The 23,561-nt window shown below is 55.0% G+C and overlaps 1 protein-coding gene across 5 annotated transcripts in view; it reads left to right on the forward strand.

Annotated features, from left to right (window-relative positions):
- The window catches only part of NDUFA10 (NADH:ubiquinone oxidoreductase subunit A10), a 51,847-nt gene that overhangs the window by 21,708 nt on the left and 6,578 nt on the right, over positions 1 to 23,561 (forward strand). The window contains exons 9-12 of one of the 5 annotated variants that reach the window (XM_040450469.1): positions 5,168 to 5,276; positions 6,517 to 6,522; positions 21,025 to 21,033; positions 23,431 to 23,547. The exons of 1 other annotated variant lie outside the window; for it this stretch is intronic. In XM_040450469.1, the coding sequence (XP_040306403.1) occupies positions 5,168 to 5,276; positions 6,517 to 6,522; positions 21,025 to 21,033; positions 23,431 to 23,532 (226 nt within the window). In that variant the 3' untranslated portion in view covers positions 23,533 to 23,547. Of the gene's footprint in view, positions 1 to 5,167; positions 5,277 to 6,516; positions 6,523 to 7,787; positions 7,793 to 20,222; positions 20,465 to 21,024; positions 21,034 to 23,430; positions 23,548 to 23,561 lie in introns of those variants that run through there. 3 more of the 5 variants (XM_040450471.1, XR_005783168.1, XM_040450470.1) reach the window with 3 other exon arrangements.

Consider the following 23,561-nt stretch of genomic DNA (forward strand, 5'->3'; position numbering starts at 1 on the left):
GCACATTGCACGTGTGTCTGTTCCACACCGGGTGTGAAGGCGGAGGGACCGGGTGAGGTCGTGTGAACACAGCTTACAGCTCTCCCTCGCAGAACCGTTCTCCAGAAAAGGCGAGCCAGGCTGCACGCTTGACCATCCCCAGAGTCCCGGACGGACCGCGTAGTTCGAACAGACAGCAGACACTTGTGATTTTGACACCTGAGATGAGTGGTTGCTTTATTTTGCATTTTATGAACCCTGAATTTCAAACAGTTTGTATTTCGGGTGCCTGTTTGTCGTTGGTGAATTTTCTCTTCACGTTTATTGATCTTTTTAAAGAACCAGATTTTTGTTTTCTTGAACTTCTCTGTTGTCTGCTTTCAGTCTGATTTCTGCTCTAGCCTTTATCATTCTTTTTTTACTCTGTTTCCTTCAAGGCTTTGGTCGTCTTTTCCCTGGTCCCCTGGGGCAGAGGCCTGGACGCTCGACTCCAGATCTCCCACGTGCACTTGGTGCTGGCAGCCTCCCTCTGCTGTGCCTGCACTTGTGGTCTGAGAACACACTGAATTCTGCGAAGGCCTTTTGTATGCTCAGGAACGTTCCTGTCTGGATTCGTGCTCCAGTCGAGTGTGAGCACAGTGTGGATGGAATGTTCTGGAGATGTCAGGGAGAACGGGCGGTTCATCCACATCCCCGTGGCTTCTCTGCCTGTGGGTCTGTGGGCCGGTGAGGGGTGACCAGGTCTGCGGCCACAGGAGTGCAGGGGCGGGGGGTGGAGGCGGGACGGGGGCCTCGGCGGGGTGCTCCCCTCTGCTCCCCACCACCCAGATGGCACCATTGGCACACGCCAGCACCTCCCGGCGCACCGTTGCTCTTCTTCCAGAGCAGGTGGTTGGTTGTCAGGGATATTTGTTGTGCGGATGAGAGTGGGGACTTTCAAGCTTTTATCTGGAGCTAAAAACTGCAGTCTCTGGTTTTGAAAACTCCGGTTGAGTTTCTGTGTCGAGATGGTTGTATATTCAGGTGTTTTTGTACATTTACCCCAACGAGGTCACTTGCCTCCTACGTCATTCGGGGCCTTGCTGGAAATGCAGTGTCCTTTCTCTCAGCCGCTGCCTGGTGTCTCCGTGTAGGTCTGAGGCCTCGAGGCTTGAGCCTGAATCGCAGTTACGGTGTCAGCACTGTGTCCGGACGGTGTTCCGGAAGCGCTTTCCGATTCCAGCGCACTCCTGCCTGGTGGGGGCCCTCCTCGCTGTACAGGGGTCTGGCCCGCCCCCCCGAGGCGACCGGGGCGTGGATGGGCTGACGCGACCCCGCCCGCGGTCGTGTGCACAGACCGTGCTGCCTTCCCTCCGCCCGGTGGCTCAGGCTTGGATCCCGGTGGGGCCATCACCTCTGCAGCCGGCATCCCGCTTGGACCCTCCTTCTCCTGGCCGGCTGCCTCGCCCCCGCCGTACCCTAAGGGACATGCTAGGGTCTGCGCTGTCTCCAGTGGTTTCTCTCCCTGCCCTTTTCTCTTGTGACTCCTGCCTTGGCGGTTTGCCCCTTCGTTCTTGATCTTCATGCTGTGCTTAGTTATTTCTTCCCACTGCTTGTCCCGTGTGCACACGCCTAGCAGGTTAATTTTGATGAAAATGTCACCGTGACCCTGCATTCCTTTTCCTCAGAATCCTTCAGTGGCTTATCTGTGTCTTGTCATGAATCCACGTTTAGTTTCTGGGCATCAGTTCAGGGTCCTATTGACGTCCTTCTGCCTCTTCCTGAATCTGCGGTCTCCCCCACCGGCCTGGTAACTATCTACGAGTCCTAGCCTTCTTCTGAGCCTGGCTGTAGCCACCTTTTCCCCCACCCCTGAGTACCTTCTCTTAACTTCGAACTGTAACAGCCACGTGCTAGCTTGTGGATTTCTGTGTGATTCTTTTCAGTGTTGGCCACTGCTGGACACAGACGTGAAATACCACGTGAGGGCAGGTGGCTGTCCCGGTGTCCCCACCCCCTGTGGCTGGTGATGTGCTAGGGCCTTTTGACTTGTTCCACTGATAACAGTGTCAATTTTCTTTTTAACTTCACTTACTTATTTTGAGAGAATGAGCAGGGGAGAGGCAGGAAGAGAATCCTAAGCAGGCTCCGCGCTGTCAGCACAGAGCCCGACGCAGGAGTTAACCAACCCCCTGAATCGTGAGATCATGACCTGAGCCAAAATCAAGAGTCGGATGCTTAACTGACTGAGCCGCCCAGGCGCCCCCACAGTGCCATTGTCTAAACGTTATCTGAAATGTGTGTTAATTTGATTCTAGACTGTGTCCAAAATTGATGTCTTAAGACCATAATTTTTGTAGTTATTTAGTTATGTTGTTATTGGAGCAGAGAAGGATTCAGTAATTCCCTTAAAGTTTACAGATGATAGCATTCAATTAACTGGTAAAATAAATTTCATTTCCTTTATTTTACTAAAAATGGCCTGTCCTCTCCTCCCAGTTTATTGTCCCCTGCCCCTGACGCCCGGATATCTCATCACAGTGTACCACGGTAACTGTTTATTTTCATTTGAGCATCATTTCTTAATTTGGGGGACTCCAGTGAAAATTACGACCAATTTTCTAAGTTAAGTACCATAAACATGCCACTTAACCAGTTACACCCATTTTGTTTAGAACCTGACCAAATTACTGGTTTAGAGCATTTTTGTTCCACGCCAGTTACGGATGCTGGTGTACAATTACGTGTGTGTGTGCTTATGCCGAGGGACCGCCGCTGTCTTTTTCAACCTTGATGGCATTCTGTGTTCATGTGCGTGGTCCGTAACTTGTCGGCGCCTGCCTCTGCTGCTTTCATTCCCATGCTCGAGACCCTGGTCACCAGGCATGGTTCCACGTGTGCAGGGCCCTGCTTCCCCAGAGCCGGGGCCTTCCCGCCCCCCCAGTTTGCTTCCTCATGGAGACTTCTGTTTCCTGTGACTCTAGGAGAAGGTCCTCGTGGTAGGAAGTTTCAGTTACAGAGACTGTGGGGTATGAGTTTGGTATCAGAAGTGTAGCGTTCGGACAGAACTTTGCGGTTTGGGAGGGACTAACCAGTACCCTTTGGACATGTTTTAGGAGCAAGGGGAGACATTCTGTTGATTGGGAAACAGTTCGAGTCGTAAAACATTATCTATGGTTCATTTTTTCTCTCTTTTCCTGCCTCACTCTTGTAGAGTACGTGGCATAGCATCTTGTGTTGTAAACCAGGCTCGGGTACGCTCTTGCTTCTTCGGGCACTTTGGCTCATGATGTTAAGAGGTTATATTATCCTCAGCCAGTTTTTGAATTCTCTTCAATTAGACTAAGTGCTTTGTGAACAGAATGTTTTCTGTCTCCGCTTTTTGCTCCCTGGGTCATAAAAGGTTTCCCGTGCCTCACTTCTCTTCCATCTGGAGTGAATCTGTGGTTGATTGGAGGTTACGACTCCTGGCGTTTGGTGGAGAGAGATGTGACACCGTGGGCTCTTCGTAACGGGCCCCCTTTAAGCTCACGGCGACAAGTGGACAGGCGCTTAGCCACGTTTCAGTGAGAACAGCGGCAGTGGGTATTTTTTTTTAATGTTCCAAACCAGTTGGAAGCGTGTTTGCTCAAAGAGACACCGTTTTGGGGGCTTTCGTGTAAGCTCTCCTTCGGCCCGACGGAGCCTAGATGGCACTGTCGCTCTGTGTGCTGCGGACCAGCTCCCGGGCCAGGAAGGTCTTTCAGGGTTTCCAGAATGTTTCACGTTTTTGGAACTTACTGAGAAAACCCAATCAAACTCCACCTCGATATCTGGTAGCATTTAAAAATACTAATTTCATTTTTAGTGTAAATTGTTTATTGTGAGGTCACTTTAAAAATTATCCTTGTAAAATAAAAAGGAAGAATAATTCCACTTGTGTGAAAAATAAAGAGATGTGTACTTGGGCGTTATCTGCACATGCTCACAAGGCCACACGTTCTGTGAGCAGCTCTCTGGGAGAGGTAAGAAATAGCTCTCCTCCGAGCGTGTCTGTTGTGGCCACTTACACGATCAGTGGATGTCCACGTAAATACACTTAGGAAGACTCCTCGGGTAATGTTTGCCATTGAGTCGTTATTAGTCCGTGTCTGAGTGACACAGTTTGTACTGGTGACACTCAGGCGCTGCCTTTTCCCACTGTCCACGTCCAACCAGCCGCGGGTTCTCGGGGTGTGTGGTCCTCCACAGGGGAGGGCCTGGGGGCGCTGGGCTTGGGGTTCGAATTGGGTTGTTCTGGTGGTGGCGGTGTGCCCCGGGTGCCAGGGTGCCCAGGCCTTGGGTTTACATGGGCCTGGACTCTTTATCACAAAGTAGCTGAAAGCCAGATGCATTTGAAGAACTTCCATTTGGGCCATTACGAACAGAAACGTCTTCTGCCATTATAACTCATTAATGGGAAAGTGGTCATTTAAAATAATTATTTCCTTGTTTTGAGCCCTTCAGAAAGGAGACTTTATTTAAGTGTTTCTTCCTAAAAGCCCTCAAAATGCTTTTCGCCTTCAAGGACAGTGGTCATATTCAGACTGAGTTTAATTTGAAATAAGCAGTTAAAACACAATGTAAATGTTTTCGCAAGATAAAATAGTGAAACAAGGAGCGTTAGACCTTTATAGGCAAGGGTGCACCTGGCCATCCTGCGTGTGGCTCCCCACCACGTGCTCCGGACCTGCCCGTGGCCTTGCTCTCCTGGAGTCTCTCAGGCAGAGAAGGAGGACGCTGCGTGGTGAATTTGGGGGAACTGGACTTCCTTGCCACCTTTCCTTCGGGATTCACAAATTGTGCACGCTTTTAACAAGGGCACACTGCACGGCCCTGTTACAGATGGCGTCGGGTTTAGTTTTTTTCTTTGGGCCATTCCTGTGTCTAAAGCACACCGTGGCTCCTTTTATGTGTCTCCCACACCTCCTCCATTCCCGAAAGGCCGTCCCTCTGTGGCCTTTGAGCCTTTTGGAAGACTCTCCCTCAGGTTCTGAAGGTCATTTCAGAAGAGCAGGTGCACACAGAGACCTCATGGTCTCTGAGGTGAAAGTTGGCTCCCAGAGGAATGCTGGGATGAATGGCGTTTATTTGCACGTGTGAATTTTGTAACATGGGTGTTTTGAAAAGCCTTACGGCTTGTGTCTTTATTTTACGGTTTAGCGTGATCTGTGTTTGTCTTATTTTGTAGGGTTCAGAATAAGCTGGAGGTGCTGAATTACACAACCATTCCCATCTATCTCCCAGAAATCACGATCGGGGCTCACCAGAGTGACCGCATCTTCCAGAAATTCACAGAGGTGAGATTTTGAACCAGGAGCGCTGGCTGCTGGGCCCCCACGACTGTACCAAGGTCACTTCTCCAGAGAGTGGCTTTTGTTGGTTTTTTTGCGTGTTGGTTTTAGTGAAAGAGCTTCCCTTCCCTTGAAGTAATTCTCCCCTCCTCACTCCGTCCAAAGCCGGTGAGGCTCCTCGGACGGCCCCGGCCGTAGGCAGTGAGCCACCCTGGGGAGCGCGTGTGGCACGCGGCCTTCCTGGGCAGCAGTTTCTCTTGATGTGGAAACGTTGTCTCCTCTTTAGCCCTTGTCTACGTTTCTCCAGTGTCAGATTTCCCTTGGGGTACCTACCGCCTCACTCCTCACGGGACACGTGTCCGCCGAGGACGAAGGCGTGTTTGTGCAGGAGGCCCGCGGGGCGGGCGTGAGGCCGAGCTCGGGGGCTCCGACTGGGTTTGGGATCTTATCTGCTTTCCATACCTTTGTAGTGAATCACTTGTTTTCAGAACGGTTTGGAGAATCGTTGGCAAAATCCCACGAACCTAGAGGACACTTAAACCAGTTGTGTTCTAGACGCCGGCGGGTGAGGGGAGCTTCCCCTGGGGATCCTGACATCGGATCGAGAATAAGAGCAGGATTGTGTCTACACCCACTGTCACTGGGTTTGTTATTGGCAAATGTGTGAAATGATTGTATTCAAATTAGCTCTTCAGGCTAAGCAGCCAGCATTTAGCTCAGTTGAAATCTTAGGTATTTCTGCATCTCTAGAATGCTAGCGCGTTGCCTGACGCACCGATCGGGTGTCTGAGTATATCCCACTGCTCACTGTCTTACTTGGGATACTTGGTATTTTCTTTAAGTACTTTTGGTTGTTTTGAAAGTGAGTTTATTCAGTGAGATTTGGGGAAGTACGCAGTAAACCCACGCAGCTGTCACTCAGCAGTGCCCACGCTTAGTACGTTTGCACGTCTCTTCTGAGTGTCATAGCACCTAAGTGCGAGTAGCTCTGGGGGGCCATGGGGGCCAGGCTGGCTCCTCCCTGCTGCCTCTGTCGTGGCTCTGGCACAGGTGGGAGAGCCCGTACTTGCTGGTGGCTCCGCTCTGCAGCTGATGGCTCTCCAGGTCCTGCGGAGCCCAGGGCACAGACGGCCTCCTTTTGTTCTGTGTCCTCACGACTCCCACCTTCCAGGCAGCCGGCGCTGTGCTCGGATTGGCACCGTGGCTCCCTCTCTGTCTCCCTGGGTCCTCTCCCGTCTTGCCAGAGCTGCAGGTGTGCAGGCAAAACCTGGCCCCGCCCCCTCCGGCCCCACCCCTCCGGCCCCGCCCTGGCTCCCCTTGCCTGGGACAGGCTCCCTCTGGCTTCCAGGGAGCCTCGTCCCCCACTGGAGCCCCATGGGTGTCCACCGTCTCCCGGGTGTCGTGTGCTGGTCCATACCACTGGCGCTGTGGGCTTGAAGGGGGTGCACGCACAGGAAATTTAAAACCAGATGGGTATTAAGTTATCTAGTGAGAAATTTTTGCCCTTTTAAATTTTTAAAAAAATTCATCTGATTGTGTGAGCGTGTTGATTACTGATAACATGTCTGTAACATTTCTGTTACTTTTGATGACCTCACTTTAAAAAAATTTTTTTTCATTTTTTTTTTTTTCAACGTTTATTTATTTTTGGGACAGAGAGAGACAGAGCATGAACGGGGGAAGGGCAGAGAGAGAGGGAGACACAGAATCGGAAACAGGCTCCAGGCTCTGAGCCATCAGCCCAGAGCCCGACACGGGGCTCGAACTCACGGACCGCGAGATCGTGACCTGGCTGAAGTCGGACGCCCAACCGACTGCGCCACCCAGGCGCCCCATTCATTTTTTTTTTTTTTTAACGTTTTTATTTTATTTTTGAGAGAGAAACAAAGCGCTAGTGGGGTTAGGGCAGAGAGAGAGAGAGGACACAGACTCAGAAGCAGCTCCAGGCTCTGAGCTGTCGGCACAGAGCCCGACGTGGGGCTCGAACTCACGAACCGGGAGATCATGACCTGAGCCGAAGTCGGACACTTAATCGCCTGAGCCGCCCAGCTGCCCCTTGATGACCTCACTTTTAAACAAGAAAGCAGTGGGCCGCAGGCTCAGAGATTTTGCAGTCACTGATACGTGGGTAGAATTTAGCAATAAGCCCTTTTTTATAGTTTCTTGTTGTGCTCTCTCGTTTATGGTGGGTGGTACTGGCTTTCCACTTGAATTACCGATACAGTTTCCTCTTTAAACGTACTGTGACAAAGGGCATTCAGTTTTTCTAAACGTAAGCAATAGATTGGGCACACAGCTGTGGCTGGAGCAGGGCAGGGGCCTCCGGTGAGCTGCGTGGCTGTGCCGCGCTCTGTTGGCTTAACGTTCCGTAGGCGTCAGGCGTTTTCACCTTGTCCTCCCGCACGTTCACTGCCTTTGGTCATCAGTTCAGTTATCCAGTCCACCGCGTGCTTTCCGGGTATGTGCGGGGGACCATCGCGGTGCACAGGATGGGCAAGAGCCCCTGCCCTCGTGGAGCTGACGTCAGGGTGGAAGGACCTAGAAAGTAAAACTGAGAGTTTGTTAAATGGTGGCAGATGCTGTGTAGAAACCTGAGTTCCCAGAAGAGGGCAGGGCAGAGCCTTGCCAGGTGGCGGCTGGATTTGCAAAGCCTGGGTCTTGCTCCCAGAGGCCACACTGAGAAGGTGGCCTATGAGCGGAGAGCTGCAGGAGGTGAGAGGAGCAGGGGTGGGTGCTGGGGGAAAGGCCCGGGAGGGGAGACGGGCAGATGCAGAGGTGAGGCTCAGTGCTTCCGGCACGGTGCCGAGGCTGGAGCAGGGGCAGGGAGGGGGAAGTGGTAAAGAGACAGGGGAGGCCAAAGAGAGGCCTCCTGGGCCAGTGGAAGAAGGTGCAGGAGGAAAATTGCATATTTTGTAATGGGAATATGGTGGTGTCGGATTTGAGAGTAGATTGAGTAGGGGTATGGACGGAAGCAGGGAGGCTAGTTAGGAGACTTGATAGGAAGATAGACGGAGAGGTAGCATTAGCTCAGACCAGGGTGGTCCTCGCACGGGTTTCAAAAAGTGGCCATTATTATGGGTAGAACCAACAGTCTGTTGAAATTTTGTATTGGAAAGAGAGAAGTAAGCTGTTCGCTAGGTCGGTGGCCTCAGGAACTAGAACTTGAGTTGGAACTGGCAGATGTTGGCAAAACAGAGACACAGGTTTCCGTGAAGGATGAAGGATTTGTCGTTGGGGGTGTTTGAGATGCTTACGATCCCCATGAAGAGATGCTGAATGGGTTGCGTGCAGTGAGTTTGCAGTTTGCAAGTAAGTGGGACTTGTAAGTACACGTTTAGGGGTGGTCAGCGTGTGGTTGACGTTTGGAGTCGTGGAGCTAGTGGAGCTCACGGGTGGTGAGCACAGGTAGAGGAAGAGAGTGAGGTCAAGGGGTTGAGGGGGCAGCAGAAAACCAAACTTCGTCACCGTTTTCACGGAGTGTACGTTGAGTATGTGTTTTATTCCGTTAGTTATTCTTACAAGTGGGGATTGGTAGTGCCTGTAGGAATTTTTCTGTTGATACACGTCTGTTAACAAAGTGTAGCTTTGGGGCGCCTGGGTGGCTCCATTGGTGGAGCGTCCGTCTCTTGATTTAGGCTCAGGTCATGATGTCACGGTCGTGAGCGTGGAGCCTGCTTAAGATTCTCCCTCTGCTCCTTTAGCACTTGCGTTCACTCTTTCTCTCTCTCTCTTAAAAAATAAAAATAATAAAGTATAGCTTTATGTACGTTTCCTTGTGTAAGTGAGAAACAGCTGGATTATCCCAGCAAAGCAGGACTGGCATCCAGAACACCTGAGACTCTCGTCATCCCGTGTGGGGAGTGGGCAGGGCAGTGCCCCTCTGTGGAGCATGGGCGGACCCCTCTGCCGCGCCACGGATGGGGCGGGGGTGTCCTTGCGGTGGATGGGACCCCTGAGTGGCTTCGCTCACCACTGTGGTGAGGCGCTGCTCAAGGCAAGGAGGCTTCTGGTTGACCCGCGGCCCCAGCCTTTGTAATGACAGTTGTGGGCAACTCTTAAAAGTCCCAGCGTGGGAAAAGAAAAAGGAAAACGCGTGCCAGCAGGTAACGGCAGCGTCACTTCTTTCTGACCTTTATGCCGCCTGTTTCCCCTTGGCTTGATGGGCTGGATGGATCTCTGGTTCATGGGCAAGTAGGCGCTGTGACAGGGGCTGATGTTTCTGACATCAGTAATTCACCAGTAGGGGTTATGCTGCTGGGGGTTAGCGGTAGATACTCTCCCTTAGGAGCTGAAGGAAGTTCCATTTGACTAGTAGTTGAATTTCCGTCCTGTGTGGGTGTCGAGTCCGATCACGTGTGTCTGCCCCAGACGATGCTTTTCTCCTTTTTTTGTTCGCGAGCTCAATCTTACCCGTTGATTTTCTAGTGGGACGCAGATCTCGGTCTGGTGGAATCAGTCCCCCTGTTGTGTGTATTAACCTCTTCATCTGGAGCTGAACCCAACTCACGTACTTGATTTAGGACTTTTGTACCTGTGTTCCTGAGAGATTGTAGTTTTCTTGTGATGATCGTCCTCAGGTGTTGTCAGGGTCACACTGACACATGACATGGAGTTGAGGCGGCACCTTCACTTTTTGTTCTCTGCGAGAGTTTGCAGAAGGGGCGCGTCACGGCTTCCTTTAGCACGTGCATGGGTTGACTGGTGGGGCTCTGTTGGAAAATCCCCGATTTTGGCTTCAGTAGCTTTGATAGACATGGAGTATTCAGTATCTTGTCCCTTCTTGGGTTCGGTTTTGGAAGTTGTATTTATCACAGAATTGGCCCCCATTTCATTTAGATTTCCTAATTTCTTGGTGTGAAGTTGTTTACAATGTTCTCTTTTATGCTTTTAACTCGAGTGGGCTGGAGGTTGACCGCCATCCCCGTCCTCAGCCCTGTGGCCAGTCCTGGTGTCTCTCTCCTCCTCTGCTCTTGGAAGGAGCTCAGGATCCAAGGAACGGTTTGTTTGGTATCGTCCGTTATACAGTCTGGTTCGCTGATTTTTTTCTCTTTTATTTGCTGCCTCTCAAACTTTTTACAATGAACAGATGGATCATTGATTTTTCAGCCTGTCTTGCTCTTGAGCAGGTATGTGTAAGGCTGGACACGTTGCCCCCAGACCTGGCTTAATTTGAGCTCTTAAGTCTCTGTGTTGGGTTTTCCCTGTCATTAACTCAGAATGTTTTCGGATTTTAATCTGACTTCTGTGTACACCAGTAACTCATTTGAGTTCTACTGGATCATTTAAAAGCAGTTGAGATCTTTCTAACTATCTTTTTGTTCCTGATTTCTGGCTTAATTCCACTGTAATCCAAAACATACTTTTTATCATTCCGATCCTTGGATGTGACTGAGGCTCACTTTTCGGCCCAGCATTTGGTCAATCTGGTGACGTTTCGCAGTCCCGGAGGAGAGTGCCCCTTCCCCGTGCTGTGCGCGGCGTCCCGCTGGCATCCCGCGGTGACGCGTGTCACGGCAGGACTTGCGTCGCTGTCCTCCGTGCTGGTGTGCCGTGCGAGGTGCGTGGAAGTGTGCCCCTGTTGGCGAGGCGTCACGTCTGTCGGGCCTAGGGTTGTGTCTCACGCGCTCCGAGCCTGTGTCGTCACGCGTCCCCCGTGTCGTGTGCTTGTCGCTCTCTGTGCGGATCCACGATGGCGCCGCGCACCTGGAAACGCGTGTGCTTCAGCCCGTGCGGTCCGTGCGCGGAAGGTGTACCCGCTCGCGTCTCGTTTCGCTGCCGTGTCTGAGGGGCACCTCTCACTTGGGGTTTTGTGTGTTTCTTACCTGCTTTTGATTTTTTTCCTTTCTTGCCTTCTTTCGGATTCAGGGTTTTGTTTGTTTTCATTCCATTTCCTCCCTCTGTTTGCTTCCTGGCTCTCATTCTCTTAGCTGTTAGTAGCCAGCCTGGTGGCGAAGTATGTGTCCTTGACTCAGTGGGGTCCACGGTGAACTAGACCTCATGGCCGGGACGGGGGCCCCAGGGCTCTTCCTCCCTTTGCCCGGCCCTTGGCTCTCCTGCCGCTGTCATCCTCTGTCCGACTGCCCGCTCGTCGGTGCGCCGTCAGCCCCCGCGACGCTCCGGTCACCACTTTCTGTGGCCGGCGCTCCCGCGGGTCTGCCCAGGGCCCCGCTCTCCGTGCTCTCGCTGCGTGTCCTTGTCCTGCCTGAAGAGTCGTGGCTGACAGAAAATCTTCTCGCTGAGTTTAAAATGGTCTTTATGATCTTCGTTTTATCTCCCCTTTCATTTCGGGATGTGTTGAACTTCCAGAAATAGCAGGAATAGAAAACTAACTCGCGCTGAACCAGTGCGCGTGCTCCACCCGACGGCGTCTTGGCTGCAAACGCTTCGCGCAGAGATTTCCAGTGTGGTCCCTGCACCAGCATCGCTGGCTCTCCTTAGGAATGCAGGTTCTCGGGCCCCACGCCGGGCCTACTGGACGGGGCTTCTGGGGGCACGGCCCAGGAATCTGCTGTAAGGACAGAACCGTGGCTTTGGCGTGTAATTCTTGCAAACGAGGACGTACTCCTTCACAACCAGCGTGCCGCTCTCCACACCAGGAGGTGAGCGCTCGCGTCTTTCCGCCTCTGACGCAGAGACCCCTTTGAGGGTAACCGTTGTGCCTCTGAGAGCGATGCTCTTGCGAGCGGAAAGACCCGGCGCAGGCTCATGGCCTGCATGTGATTAGGGCGTGAATCGGATCCGTTCCTCAGGCTTTCTGGGACCCTTTTTGAGGTGACGGGACAGGCGGTTTTTGCATGCCCCTCCGTTTGGTTTCCCCGGAACCAGGTTTCAGTTGTGTGCCTTCTTGTAGGGACGTCCCAGGATTCGTCATGTCTTCTCAGACGGCGCAGTTCCCTTGGGCCCCCTCCCCACGTACGTCGACTTTGATCACTTGGCGGAGATGATGTGTTCACTGTCAGTCTCTTACTCCCTGTAACTTATATAAATGTTTTCCGGGAAAGTACTTTGAAGCTTCGTAAACGTCCATTTTGTCATCAGACTCTCACCCAGTGGCTCTAACATCCGCCAATTTCCGTGGCTCAGTTACTAACATGACGGTTGCCAAATGGTCACCTGCTAATGCTGTCACTCTTCCTCCAGCGCTGGTTAGCGCTCCACTGTGTGCGAGTGCTTTCTCCTGTCCCTGTGCACTCACTTATTTGGCTGTGCCACAGGGGACACAGGCTGGGGGGGCTCCCGGGACCCCCGTGTTCGCCCGCATGCCTGTGCTTCACTCTCCTCCCGTCCCGGGTGCCGGCGACTCTGGGCCCCTAGCAGCCCTGCGGGGTCCGTCCTCCTCGCCCCCACTCGTAGGTCCTCACGGAGCAAGGAGCTGGGCTCTCGCGGCTTCGGTCTCTGTGCTTCCCGAGCTGACCATTGTGTGTGGCCGGTGTCCTGCCATGCCTGTCTGCCGCCGTCACCACTGACGTCCCCAGCCCCCGCCGGTGCCCCCGCCACGCACATCTCCACTCTGGTCTCTGCTTGGCTCGAGGTTCCTGACGTTGTCTGGAAAAGGTCTGCTGGTGCGTCTTCGGTGTGGCCTGTGCCCCACTCCCTGTCTGCCCCCTTCTGGGGCCCCAGTTAGCCCCGTGGGCCTTTTCCGCACGTTCCGTGCCCTCGCGCTCTTCTCTGTTTTCCGCACCCTGGTTTCTCTAGGAGCCTGGGTGTGTTCTTCTTGTCCGTCCCCCCAGTTACTAGTCTTTTCAGCTCTTCCCAGCCTGCCTCTAAACCTGCATTTCCTGTTTGTGTTTTTAATTTTAATCGTAGTCCTTCTTGACTCTAGAATTTCCATTTTTTTAATTTCAAGGTATTTGCTGAAATCATTTTGTTATCTGATTTCTTGAACATACCAGGTAACTGCACTACCTGCACCTGTTTTAGATCTGTCTACACTGCCTGGTTCTCTCCGTCCTTTCATTTTTGGTCGTTCAGTCTTATTTTTGGTGTGCCTTGTTTTTTCTTTACGTTCCAGCCATCAAAGATAGCGCAAAGCTCTGGTGGTGTTCCCTTACTCTGGAGAGGACGTAGGTGCTGTCCCCTGGCACCTAAAGTAGGGCCGGGTCCCCGAGTCCATTGAGAAACCGCCAGTTGGTGCTGCGCTTAGGCTTGTGAGGGTCTGCTGTGTTCCCCCTTTGCCCTTGCTGATGGGAGTGCGTTCAGTGGGGCCCTTGCTCTGTGGTGGGTCCTGACCCACCGTACTGTGCCCACCGTCGCCTCCCCTGGTGCCCTCAGCTTCCCAGCAACCGCCTTTGAGAGCAGGCGAGCCCTGGGAGGGAGGCGTGTGGAGACCAGGCAACTCGCCTTTTCCCCTTTCTTCGCTGGGACCTGGAGCCTCCCCACCTTGGTGCCTTCGCTCAGGTGTTTCCCTCATGTTGCCTGTCTCTTCTGGTGGCTCAGGAGGGGCATGTTGTCCTCACTGGTCCACCGGGAGCTGGATGTGACAGCCATTTTAACCAGAGACATGGTGGCGGTATCTGGCAGTTTTTTATCGTTATTGTGTTTTGCGTGTTATTTAATTTGTGAGTATTAAGAGAATCTACTATATTGGACTTATAGTTTTAATGGGTTTTTTAATGTTTATTTTGAGAGAGAGAGAAAGAGACAGAGCGTGAGCAGGGGAGGAACAGAGAGAGAGGGAGACACAGAATCTGAAGCACGTTCCAGGCTCTGAGCTGTCAGCACAGAGCCTGACGCGGGGCTCGAACCCACAAACCGTGAGATCATGATCTGAGCCAAAGTCAGACGCTTAACCGACTGAGCTGCCCAGGAGCCCCAGACTTACGATACTAATTAAATGTTGAGAAATGCTGGACGTTTTAATTGATTTTTAAAGTTTGTAAGCATTTTAAAAAATAACTCCATTTTTTAGAACAGTTTTAGATTTACAGAAACATCGTGGAGGCGCGGGGGAGTTCTCACGCACCCGCCCCCAGTTTCCCGTGCTAACGTCACGTTCGCGAGGCGTGTTGTCACGGTGCATCAGCCAGCACTCGTATCTCCATACCTTCCTCGATTTCCTCACTTCTTCCCTAATGCCATGTTCCTGTTCCAGGATCCCATCCAGGACACCGTGTGACAGTAAGTTGCCATGTCTCCAAAAGCTCCATTTGGCCGTGACGGTGGGTCAGATCTCCGTTAGTCCTTGTGACGGTTCCGAGGAGGACGGGTCAGGTGTGTCTGCCTTTTTTCTCAGGGTGAGCCGGTGTTTGTGTTCTGGGGGAGAGAGCCTGCAGAGGCGAAGCACCGGTTCCATCCCTTCACGGATCGTAAACCTGCCTCCTCCCTGCTGGTGTCGGCCTTGACCCCCTAGCTGAGGCCACGCAGATGCACACGCTCCCTTTCTACGGTCTCCATGCACACCGCACACTTTACATCTGTCCACTGAGTAGGAATCGCGTGAACATTTAGAGGGATCCTGATGTTTTTGAAGGAAATTCAGTTGCTTGATATTAAAGCAGTGATCAGTTTGGGCACCTGGGGGGCTCAGTCGGTTAAGAGTCCGACTCTTGATCTCAGTTCAGGTCTTGATCTCAGGGTCACGAGTTCAAGCCCCGTGCTGGGCTTCCACACTGGGTGTGAGCCTACTTAAAAAAACAAAACACAAAACAAACGATGGATTGAATTTAGATAGAACGTAAATACCAGTAACTTGTCCTCGTTGGCAGAGTACTTCGTCTGGACGTTGAAGACATGGGCATCAGTTCTTCCCAGGTGTCCCTTGGACAGCACATGGCGGGGCATCTGGGGAGGAGCGGCAAAGACCCTGCTGCTGATTTCTCCCGCAGCTGTTGTAGGACTGGAGAGATTTGTGGTTCCAGGAGGGGTCCCTGGCCAGGCTGCAGAACTGCTTTCTAGAAATGCCTGAGGGAGCAGCAGGTGAGGCCGGTCCTCCCCGGGACACCCGAGGCACCGCGTGGTCTGCTGCCTGGAGGACAGCAGAGTGGGGACGCATGAGAATTGTTTCCTTCAAGAGGAGGAATTGCTTGGTGTCAGAGCCGGGGGCGTCCTGTGGCCACGTATGTCCTGGGACACGTGAGTTGCTGGGGTGGGGGCCGTTGCACGGGAGGACCCTCAGAAGCCCACCACCCTGCCGGCCAGTTTCTCATTTTCCAGGGAAAACTAGTTTCAGTGTTGAAAATGTGTTTCGGCCAAAGTGCCTCGACGGCATGACAAGTTTGTATGATTCTGATTCAGGTAGTAAAGGTGATGAAGTTACCAAGGTCACAATCCTGGTTTCGTGAGGACCTTGCAAAGTGTGTGCCCTGTGCTTGTAGAGACGTGAGGAGCCGGAGGAGGGCTGAGCTCTGCGTGTCGCAGCCCCAGTACATGCTGCGCGTATTTCACGCCAGACCCTGAACTTGCTGGGGCTTGTGGTAGGAGGTTATTAGAAGCAGGAACAGGGCGCCGACCTTTTGTTTTTAGTTCAGTGCTGTGGTCCCCTCTCCCTCTGAGGGTCCTTCTTCTCTTCCTGTCTGTGCTGTTCTGGGTCTGTGTTTAAGTCTCTTTTTCCTTCTGCCAGCGCTTTCTGAATCTCATTGACAGGATGTTATTTCTTGCTTATGGTTTCATTGGCTTCTCTTTCTCGAAGCGTCTCAAATATATAGTTCCTTGTATTCTGCACGTGGTAACGTCAGGTCTGGAAGAGCGTCAGACTTGGTCATTTCTCGTGTCCTCTGATTCTGACCCTTGGTGGCTTATTCCCTTCTGTGTTTGGAGACTTTGGACGCGAAGTTCATGCTCTGTGGGCATATATCTGTGGGCGTTTGGTGAGAGTCCCTCCTAAATACAAGATGCCCACTTCAGTTTGAATGCAGATAAGCAACAGCTACTCTTTTGGTGTGAGTATGCCCCGAACATCCCGTTCCTCGGGGCAGCCGGGACTGTGCGGGGACTCCGGGCTCCCACGCCAGGGTGAGGACTGACCGTGGCTGCCCGGGAGCTGTGCTGCGTGTCCATAAAGGATCCCCTTCCCACACGGCCCCGCGGCCCTGCCTGTTGTCTCTGGGCGGCTCTCCAAGTGTCCCCGGGGCAAGGAGGCCACAGCCCGCCATCGTGCCTTCCGGTCTGCTCTTCGCTCTCAGCCCCTGTTGTTGCTTGCGGAGCTCAGCAGTGCATTTAGAGCATTTCCAGGGGTTTTACATCAAGAGCTTTCTCCTGGCGTTGGGGCTGTTGCCTTGCTGGAAATGGAAAGCCGCCGGGTTCCCACGGGATCCGAATGCCGGCTTTGGTGCCGGTGCTTCCCGTGTCCGTGCCCCGGGGCGTCTGAGTCGGAAGCTCCGTGTCTCTCTGTGCTCAACAGGTGTTTGCCTGGTGAACCCCCAGGACAGGACTCATTCAGTGCCCGACCCGCAGGGCATAGAAGGGAGACCTGGCTGGTGAAGGAACGCCGTCTTCTGTCATCATCCGAGAATCCCAGGCAGAGGGTGCCCTCGGGCATCTTGGGAGCACGAAGATACTGTGAGCAATGACGACGGCTTACCCCTGACTCTGGCTGCCGTCCCTCCCCCAAAACCGTCATCATTTTACGCTCACTCACCGCTCGGCAAATATTTATTGTTCCGGGCACTGTTGTAAGCGTCGGGGCCACATCTGGGACTAGAACAAAAGCTTGCTCGCAAGGAGCCTGCATCCTGGCTGGGGGAAGGCGGGACAGACCATAAACACGTATGTAGCGGGGCGTCTGAGTGCCGCGGGGCAGAGATGAAGCTGTCTCCGGTGGGAGCTGCGCTGAGAGAGGGCGCCCGCACGGGCAGGTGACCCCTGCACCTGCAGGCTGGGCACGGAGCCCCCGCCCGTGAAGCGGAGCCGGTGGGGCGGCGGGCGGAGCTGGAGGTGAGGTGGGAAGGTAGCAGGGCGGGGTCAGAGGGGGCTGGGGGCCGTGCTGTGAAGACTGGCCTGATGTGTTGGTGAGACCGGAAGCCAGCACGGTGTTTTGAGGGTGATCGCGTCTGTATTACGCGCGGGAAGGATCGCTCCGCTTGATGCGCTGGCCCTCGAGCGGGGGCAGGGAAGGGGGTGTTTGAGGAGTCTGGGTGAGACGTGGTGGGGCCTGGCTCATGTGCCCTTACCCGAGGGCCCCCCTTCCCCGCTACAGGTTTACAAGGAAGGACGCTGTTGTTGAAGGGTTCAAGTGCAGGAGAGTGGTCAAGGGAGGGCTGTGACCGCGGGGGCAGGCGCCTCGGGCAGGCGCTGGGCGTGGTGTTTGTCTCACTGCGTTTCTTCGAGCTGTGTTGTGGGTGTGGTGCCGGGTGCAGGTAGAGACGACGCTAGGACTCGTGCTCTGAAGCGGATTGGCGGTGACATGCCAGCTGGGCGTTTGTAGGACACACACAGCTGCTTGTTTTGACAGCGGGCTTCATTGTGGGGCCTCGGGCACACTTATTAATGGATCCTGTGTTAACTGAGTGAACCCAGAAAAGGTGTCTCACTAGAGAACTTTCCAGGACCAGCTGGACACCGAGGACGCCTGTCCCCTCTGCATGCTGGAGTGGCGCTCTCGTGTGACTGCCTGTCGGTCAGGCCATCCTAGGGGACGCTCGTGGAAGCAAGTCCGCCCAGCTTTGTGAAGCACGAGGACCACTGGGGGCACAGTGGGGGCACAGGGTTCGCCCCCACTGAGCTCCCGTACCTGCTCCCACGCTGTGTTCTGACCACTCAGCCAAAGCATTTCAGCCCCGTTCTCCTTTTCAGGCTCACACTTTCTGTTTTCTTAACGTTTGATCGAAGTCTGCAGTTGCAGCGACAAGTACCATCGGCATGGCTGTTTGAACTAATGACCCGTTCCCCTCGGAGGGTGGGGGGCAGGGGAAGTACCACGGCCCCCGGAGGAGCTGCCCCTTCCCCGCAGCGTGTGGGCCCGGGGCCTGGGCCAACAGGAGCCGCCGCGGGAGGAGGGGCGGGGGAGGAGGGCTGGTGAAGCGGAGGAGCCCCCGGAGCCGGCCCAGCCCCCGCAGCCGAGGGCACGGCGCCTGTGTGGGTGCTGTGGGAAGGTCGGGGTGGTGCGGGCTGCTGGCCCTCGACCGAGAGTTTGGGCAGAGTGGTGGCAGTGGGCTTTCCCATATTTTGTTTTATCTCGAAAGGCCGAGATCTCAGTGTTTTTGTAACACAAGGGCAAGAGCCAGCAGGAAGTGAGGGAGAAGGTGTGGGAGGGTGGGCGCAGCAGGTGGGCAGAGACTGCAGGGGTGCAGAAGGGGTCGCCGGCTCACCGAGCAGGTGTGGCCGCCCTCAGGGCCGTGGGCACAGTGCGCAGGCGGGCCCCAGCGCCTGCAGGAGCGGTCGCCCTGAGCGGGAGTGGACACCACTTCGTGAGATCTGGTGGGTGAGGCTCTTTCGCGCCAGAGATCCCTGCCGATGGGCCGCTGGCCCAGTAGAGGGCCTGCCTGCGGGGGGCGCGGGGCCCGACAGGCTCAGTCCAGCTTCAGGTGAGGACAAGAAGAGGTAGAAAGGACTTTCGTCAGTCCTTTATGCTGAACCGCGGGCTTCACTTGGGATTACTCACTGTCTACAAGAAAGCCTCTGAGGTGAGTTTTAGACTCACCTTTCGGGAAAGGCGGGGCTCAGAGATCAGCTCCAGCGGCACCCTCCTAAGGAAGGGCGTCAAGGGTGGAAGTCTGGGGTGATGGCTCGGAAGACGCCGTCCTGGCTGGCGAGGGCCTTCTGTTGGCAGACAGCGGGTACGCAGCAGGGCCCGGATCCTCCGAGGGCCTTGGCGCCCTCCTGGTGGTCGGCAGTGAGAAGGAGAGGGGCTCTGAGGGGACGGCTGGGGTGCAGGCAGGAGGGTCCCGGGGCAGGGGTGAGAGCTGAGAGGGCTGACAGGGAGGCTGCAGTACGAGGGCGGCCAGTTGTGAGCTGTGGGCGAGGCCCCGTGCTGCTGCCCCAGGAAGGCAGCGTTGTCGTTATTCCCATTTGTAAACGAACCGCCTGGCACAGAGGTTATCTGCTGTTGGGGGCGGAGGTTCCCGGAGGACGCACTGGGGCTGCGTCCCGTCAGCCAGCCCTTCGGGCACAGCAGCCACACGGGGGCCGCCGGGGTGGCTGGCGTGCAGGCGCGTGTGCGTGAGCATTTCCAGCTTAGCTGTGTCGTGACCTGGGGGTGCAGACTAGTGAAGACAGACCTGAAATTTCACAGGAATAGGATTTTTTAGTTTTCGTCTGGTTTTGTTGATCCTGTGACCTCGGCGTTTGCTCAGCTCTCTCGCTGGCTGGGGTCCGGGTCCTTTGAGGTGCCTGCCACACTCCGGGTGACTGCTTGTCTCCAGTTTCTCCCGAAGTGATGTTTGCAGAGGGGCACGCGTGCCTGGAGTCTGAGAATATCCATCCGTGCTCTTTCTGTTCACCCGGTCCCCTTCGGTACTTGGAACGGCCGGGGCCCTCTCGGGGTGGTGCTGATGTGTGCGAAGCAGCCTGCTAACTTTTGAAAGTCATTTTTCAGACACCGTATTGGGTCACTTTTTATTTCCGTGCAGCCCTTCCTTAGGGCAGACAAGCTGTGAATTGGTTTCCACTTTACCGATTCAGTGTCTTTTCAATTTAGGGAGGCCAGATGCTATTAAGATACGGCGCTCCCTCCACCAATCCGATTGTTCCAAGACAGTTGCTAGGACAACGGTCTTCTGCTTCCTCTCCTGCTGTTTCTGTTTCTCCACTCTCTCAAGTTGTCTTCACCGCAGCACCAAGTGACCATGTTTCAGAACAGAGACGGTCAGTCACTCCAGCCTGCTGACACCGCGTGCTCTCGCTCCTGTGAGATTCCCTTTGATAAAGACAGACGTGCAGTGACCAGGAGCCGTAGCATCCGTCACGTGAACATGCTCGGGAGGAGGGGTGCAGACGTTTAATTGTTCTGCGCTTCCTCTCGGCACGTAAGCCTCAGTTAGAACTTACTCTGCTACGTGTGTTTGTGTCCAAGCGCAGATTCTCAGCGTGGACGTTGTTTAGTTGAGCGCGTAGAGTGCTCTTCAGCCTGCCCTTCGCCCGTCGGGGCTGGAAGACGCGCCGAGACGTGCGCTGCGAGTGCCCCTGCACACGCTGCCTGGAGAGCGCGTCCCCGAGACTCCGCATCGGTCCGTGTGCCCCATGACTTCGAGTCCCGCGTGTGAGGATAACACGTGTCCCCCGGGGAAGACCGCTAGCGCACGACGCGGGCTTTTCACCAGGTGCTTTCCCCTGAGTGAAACTGCGGATTGTCACGTGTTATCTGAGGCTGTGCTGGTGGCAGGTCACGGGGAGACGCCTTAGCACGCAGCCTGACAAAGCCCGGGTGCCCGGACTTGGCGGTGCGCTCAGTCGATACTTTTGTTTTTGGGTTTCTAGAAAGAATACTGTTTTCAGGTATTTAAGCGAGTGCTTGAGTTGGGGCCTTTTCCACTCACTGCTCACGTGAGTCCTTGCGAACACACGAGTCTGTGGTGCCTCTGGCAGCGGGTTTGGCCGCTGAGTGTGGATGTGTTTGTAACAGGCTGTGGTGTTTGTGCTAAAGATAGAAGGCACTTGTTCTTTAAAAGATGGCTTTTGAAAATTGTCTTTGATAAAATGAGATTTTGAGGGGGGAGTTGATTTCAGGGTTTCATCCTTGATTTATGCTTAGCAGTCATGGAAAATCAGGGAGATTGTGTATCAGAGAAGTGCCTCTACTAAATAATTTCTACCACGCTCTTTGAAATTAATGAAAAATTCTTAGAGTCCATTAGCATTTCTGCGTAATAATGGGAAATAGACATCGGAAGTTGGAATCCCGGGGTCACTCCAGACTTACCGAGCCGGCAGCGCATCCGGAAAGAGCAGAGTCCGTCGTAGCCGGTATAACTCACGTCCCGGCTCTCGTGGGGTGAGGCGGGTCCAATACAAGGGGGGCTTCATTTGATCCTTTTAACAAAATTCACCTCTCGACGGTAATACGTCAAAGGATTTGAGGCCAGGGTTCCTGCCTGTGTTCTAGTTCTCTGGAGAGCCGCTAAGAGACTGTGAGCCCCTGTGAGCGCCCTGCGGTGGCCGCTGAGAGCCAGGGTTCCCGACCGGACTCTGCAGGAAACACAAGAGAAGGTGGGAAAGCCTGGGCGTCCACCCTCCCAGGCCAGCGTGGAGCGGGGACCGTGCCCCAACACATGCCCAGGCGTCTCTATTCTAGAAACTTGAGCGGCACAGCATGATACACCGGGACTGGCAGATAAACAGAAAATCGGAGGGAGTGAATGGAATTTGGTAAAACTCAGGAAAGGCAGCATGTGGTCGAGAGAGACGAAGCTACCGTATCATTTTCCAGAGTTAGCAGCGGGGAGGACTTCCTGTCTGCTAACCCACTCCCGGTGTCCCGGAAGATGATCCTGACTTGAGACCCGCGGTTCTAGCCTGCCGCTTGCAGCCCAGTGGCTCGGGCAGGTCACGCACGTAACATCTTGTCAAGTAGGGACGGCGCCCGCCTGCCCCTCGTGGCGTCGGGACGTGTGAGGCGGTGCCGGCGGCGGGACTTGGTGACCATCGCTGGCGTCGATAAGTAGGCCGGTGACTGCCCTGGGCGTCGCTTTGAGATGAGTGCCAGGAGGAGAGTCTGCGGACGGGTGCAGGGGCTCCCAGGGGACAGGGAGGGCTCGTGGGGAGAGGGGCAGGAGCCGGGGAGGAAGAGCGGCCCGGGGAGGCACCCCAGAAGAGCAGGAGCGAAGAAGAGGCAGAGGCCCGGACAGCCAGTTGTCAGCTGCTCCCTCGGGGAGGTGCCTGTGCGGGAGGTGGGGCCGGCTCTGTTCCCCGAGCACCAGTGTTCTAGTCTCTGTCACAGATGGGTGCCAGGGCACTTCCTTCCCGGGAGGTGGTGATGGAGCAGGCCTGGGGGAAGGGGGAAGGGGGAAGCGGGGGCGGGGGGGGAAGCAGGGCTGCAGGAGCCAGAGCCTGGCCCAGAGAGGGCCGCGCAGTGAGCCACTGGGGAGAGGCGAGGTCTCTTCCTGCTGGGAACCTGCTCTCCCGCGCCACGCGTCGACGCCGTAGCAAGTGAGGGTCGGATCTGCATCGTTTTCTCTTTTCCTGCTGCTTTTGGCTTGGTCGATAATGGTCTGTACTTGTGTTTTATTTCCGCTGTTGACTCAAACGCTACACCCGTCTCACCGTTAATGACCGCTCCGGGCCGCTCCAGCACATGCCTGTCCCTCGCCACGTGAGCGGCCCGTCCTGTCCTGCCAGGCCACACGGAACGCAGGCGCCTCACGGGGGCGCCTCCCGCCCAGCTCCTCCCGCCTCTGCCGGGTTGCTCCCCTGCATTTCACGTTACCCGTGTCGGTAGCCTCGTGACCTGTTGTTGTTATCTCAGCTTCAAACGGTCAGTTCTCTGTGAGAGAAGTGAGAGGTTCTTCGTGACCCGCCCCCCGCCCCGTCGCTCCCTTCTCTGTGCTCTCGCGCTCTGTGGTCCCAGGCTTCCGTCTGGCGGCTCTCTCGTGTGGCCTGAGCCCCCTCCGTCGCTGGTGCTTACGGCACGGGTCTGCGGGCAGCACGTCCTGTGAGCTCTTGCTTGAAGAAAGAGAAGAACCAGCTTCAGCTGCACCTTCACAGACACGGGCGCCCGGAGAAGAATCCCGGGTTGGCGCGCGTCCCCCCCGACCCGCTGAGGCCCCGTGGATCCTGGCCACACGGCTTCCGTGGACGAGTGTGAGGTCCCGCTTGCCCGCGGCCCTCGTGTCTCTTGCTCTCTGTCTTTGTCACCGCTTCCCAGCCACTTCGTCGCGACGCGCCTCCGCGAGCCGTCGTGTCCCGCCTGTGCGCGGCGCTCGCTCGGTCTCCGTAGCATCTGTGAGCACACTTGGGTCCTGTTGCCCCGGGTGTTGTCTCTCACCCCTTCTGGGGGCTCCGTGCACAGACGTTGTCCGACTTGACGGTGACCCAGAGGTCACCGAGATTCTGTTTGGGGCCTTTTTGTCTCTGTGCCTTACTTTCAGTTCCCCGTTTCCTCGTGTGTGTGAGACACGCTGGCAGTTCCCTGGTGTTTGTTTGGGTCCTCCGAGGAACAGAAGCCAAGATGGGATTAAATTGTCCAGACTGTTGGGAGACACCCGTGAGGAGTAAAGGGCAGAGATGCGAGGTGCAGGGGGAGCCTTTAGTCCTCCGCTGCATGCCGTCCGTGACCGGAGAGGGACGGGAGGAGCGTGGTGTAGCAGCCGTGCAGGATGGACCTGGCCAGGTGGACGAGGGAGAGTCCCACGGCCCCCACAGACAGGCTGGCCTGGACCCTCTGTGGCTCTGAGCTGAGGGCCGAGCGCCTTACCAGGGCGT

The sequence above is a fragment of the Herpailurus yagouaroundi genome, unplaced genomic scaffold (genome assembly GCF_014898765.1).
Source record: "Herpailurus yagouaroundi ecotype Mexico unplaced genomic scaffold, PumYag 202, whole genome shotgun sequence".
Lineage (NCBI taxonomy): Eukaryota > Metazoa > Chordata > Mammalia > Carnivora > Felidae > Herpailurus > Herpailurus yagouaroundi.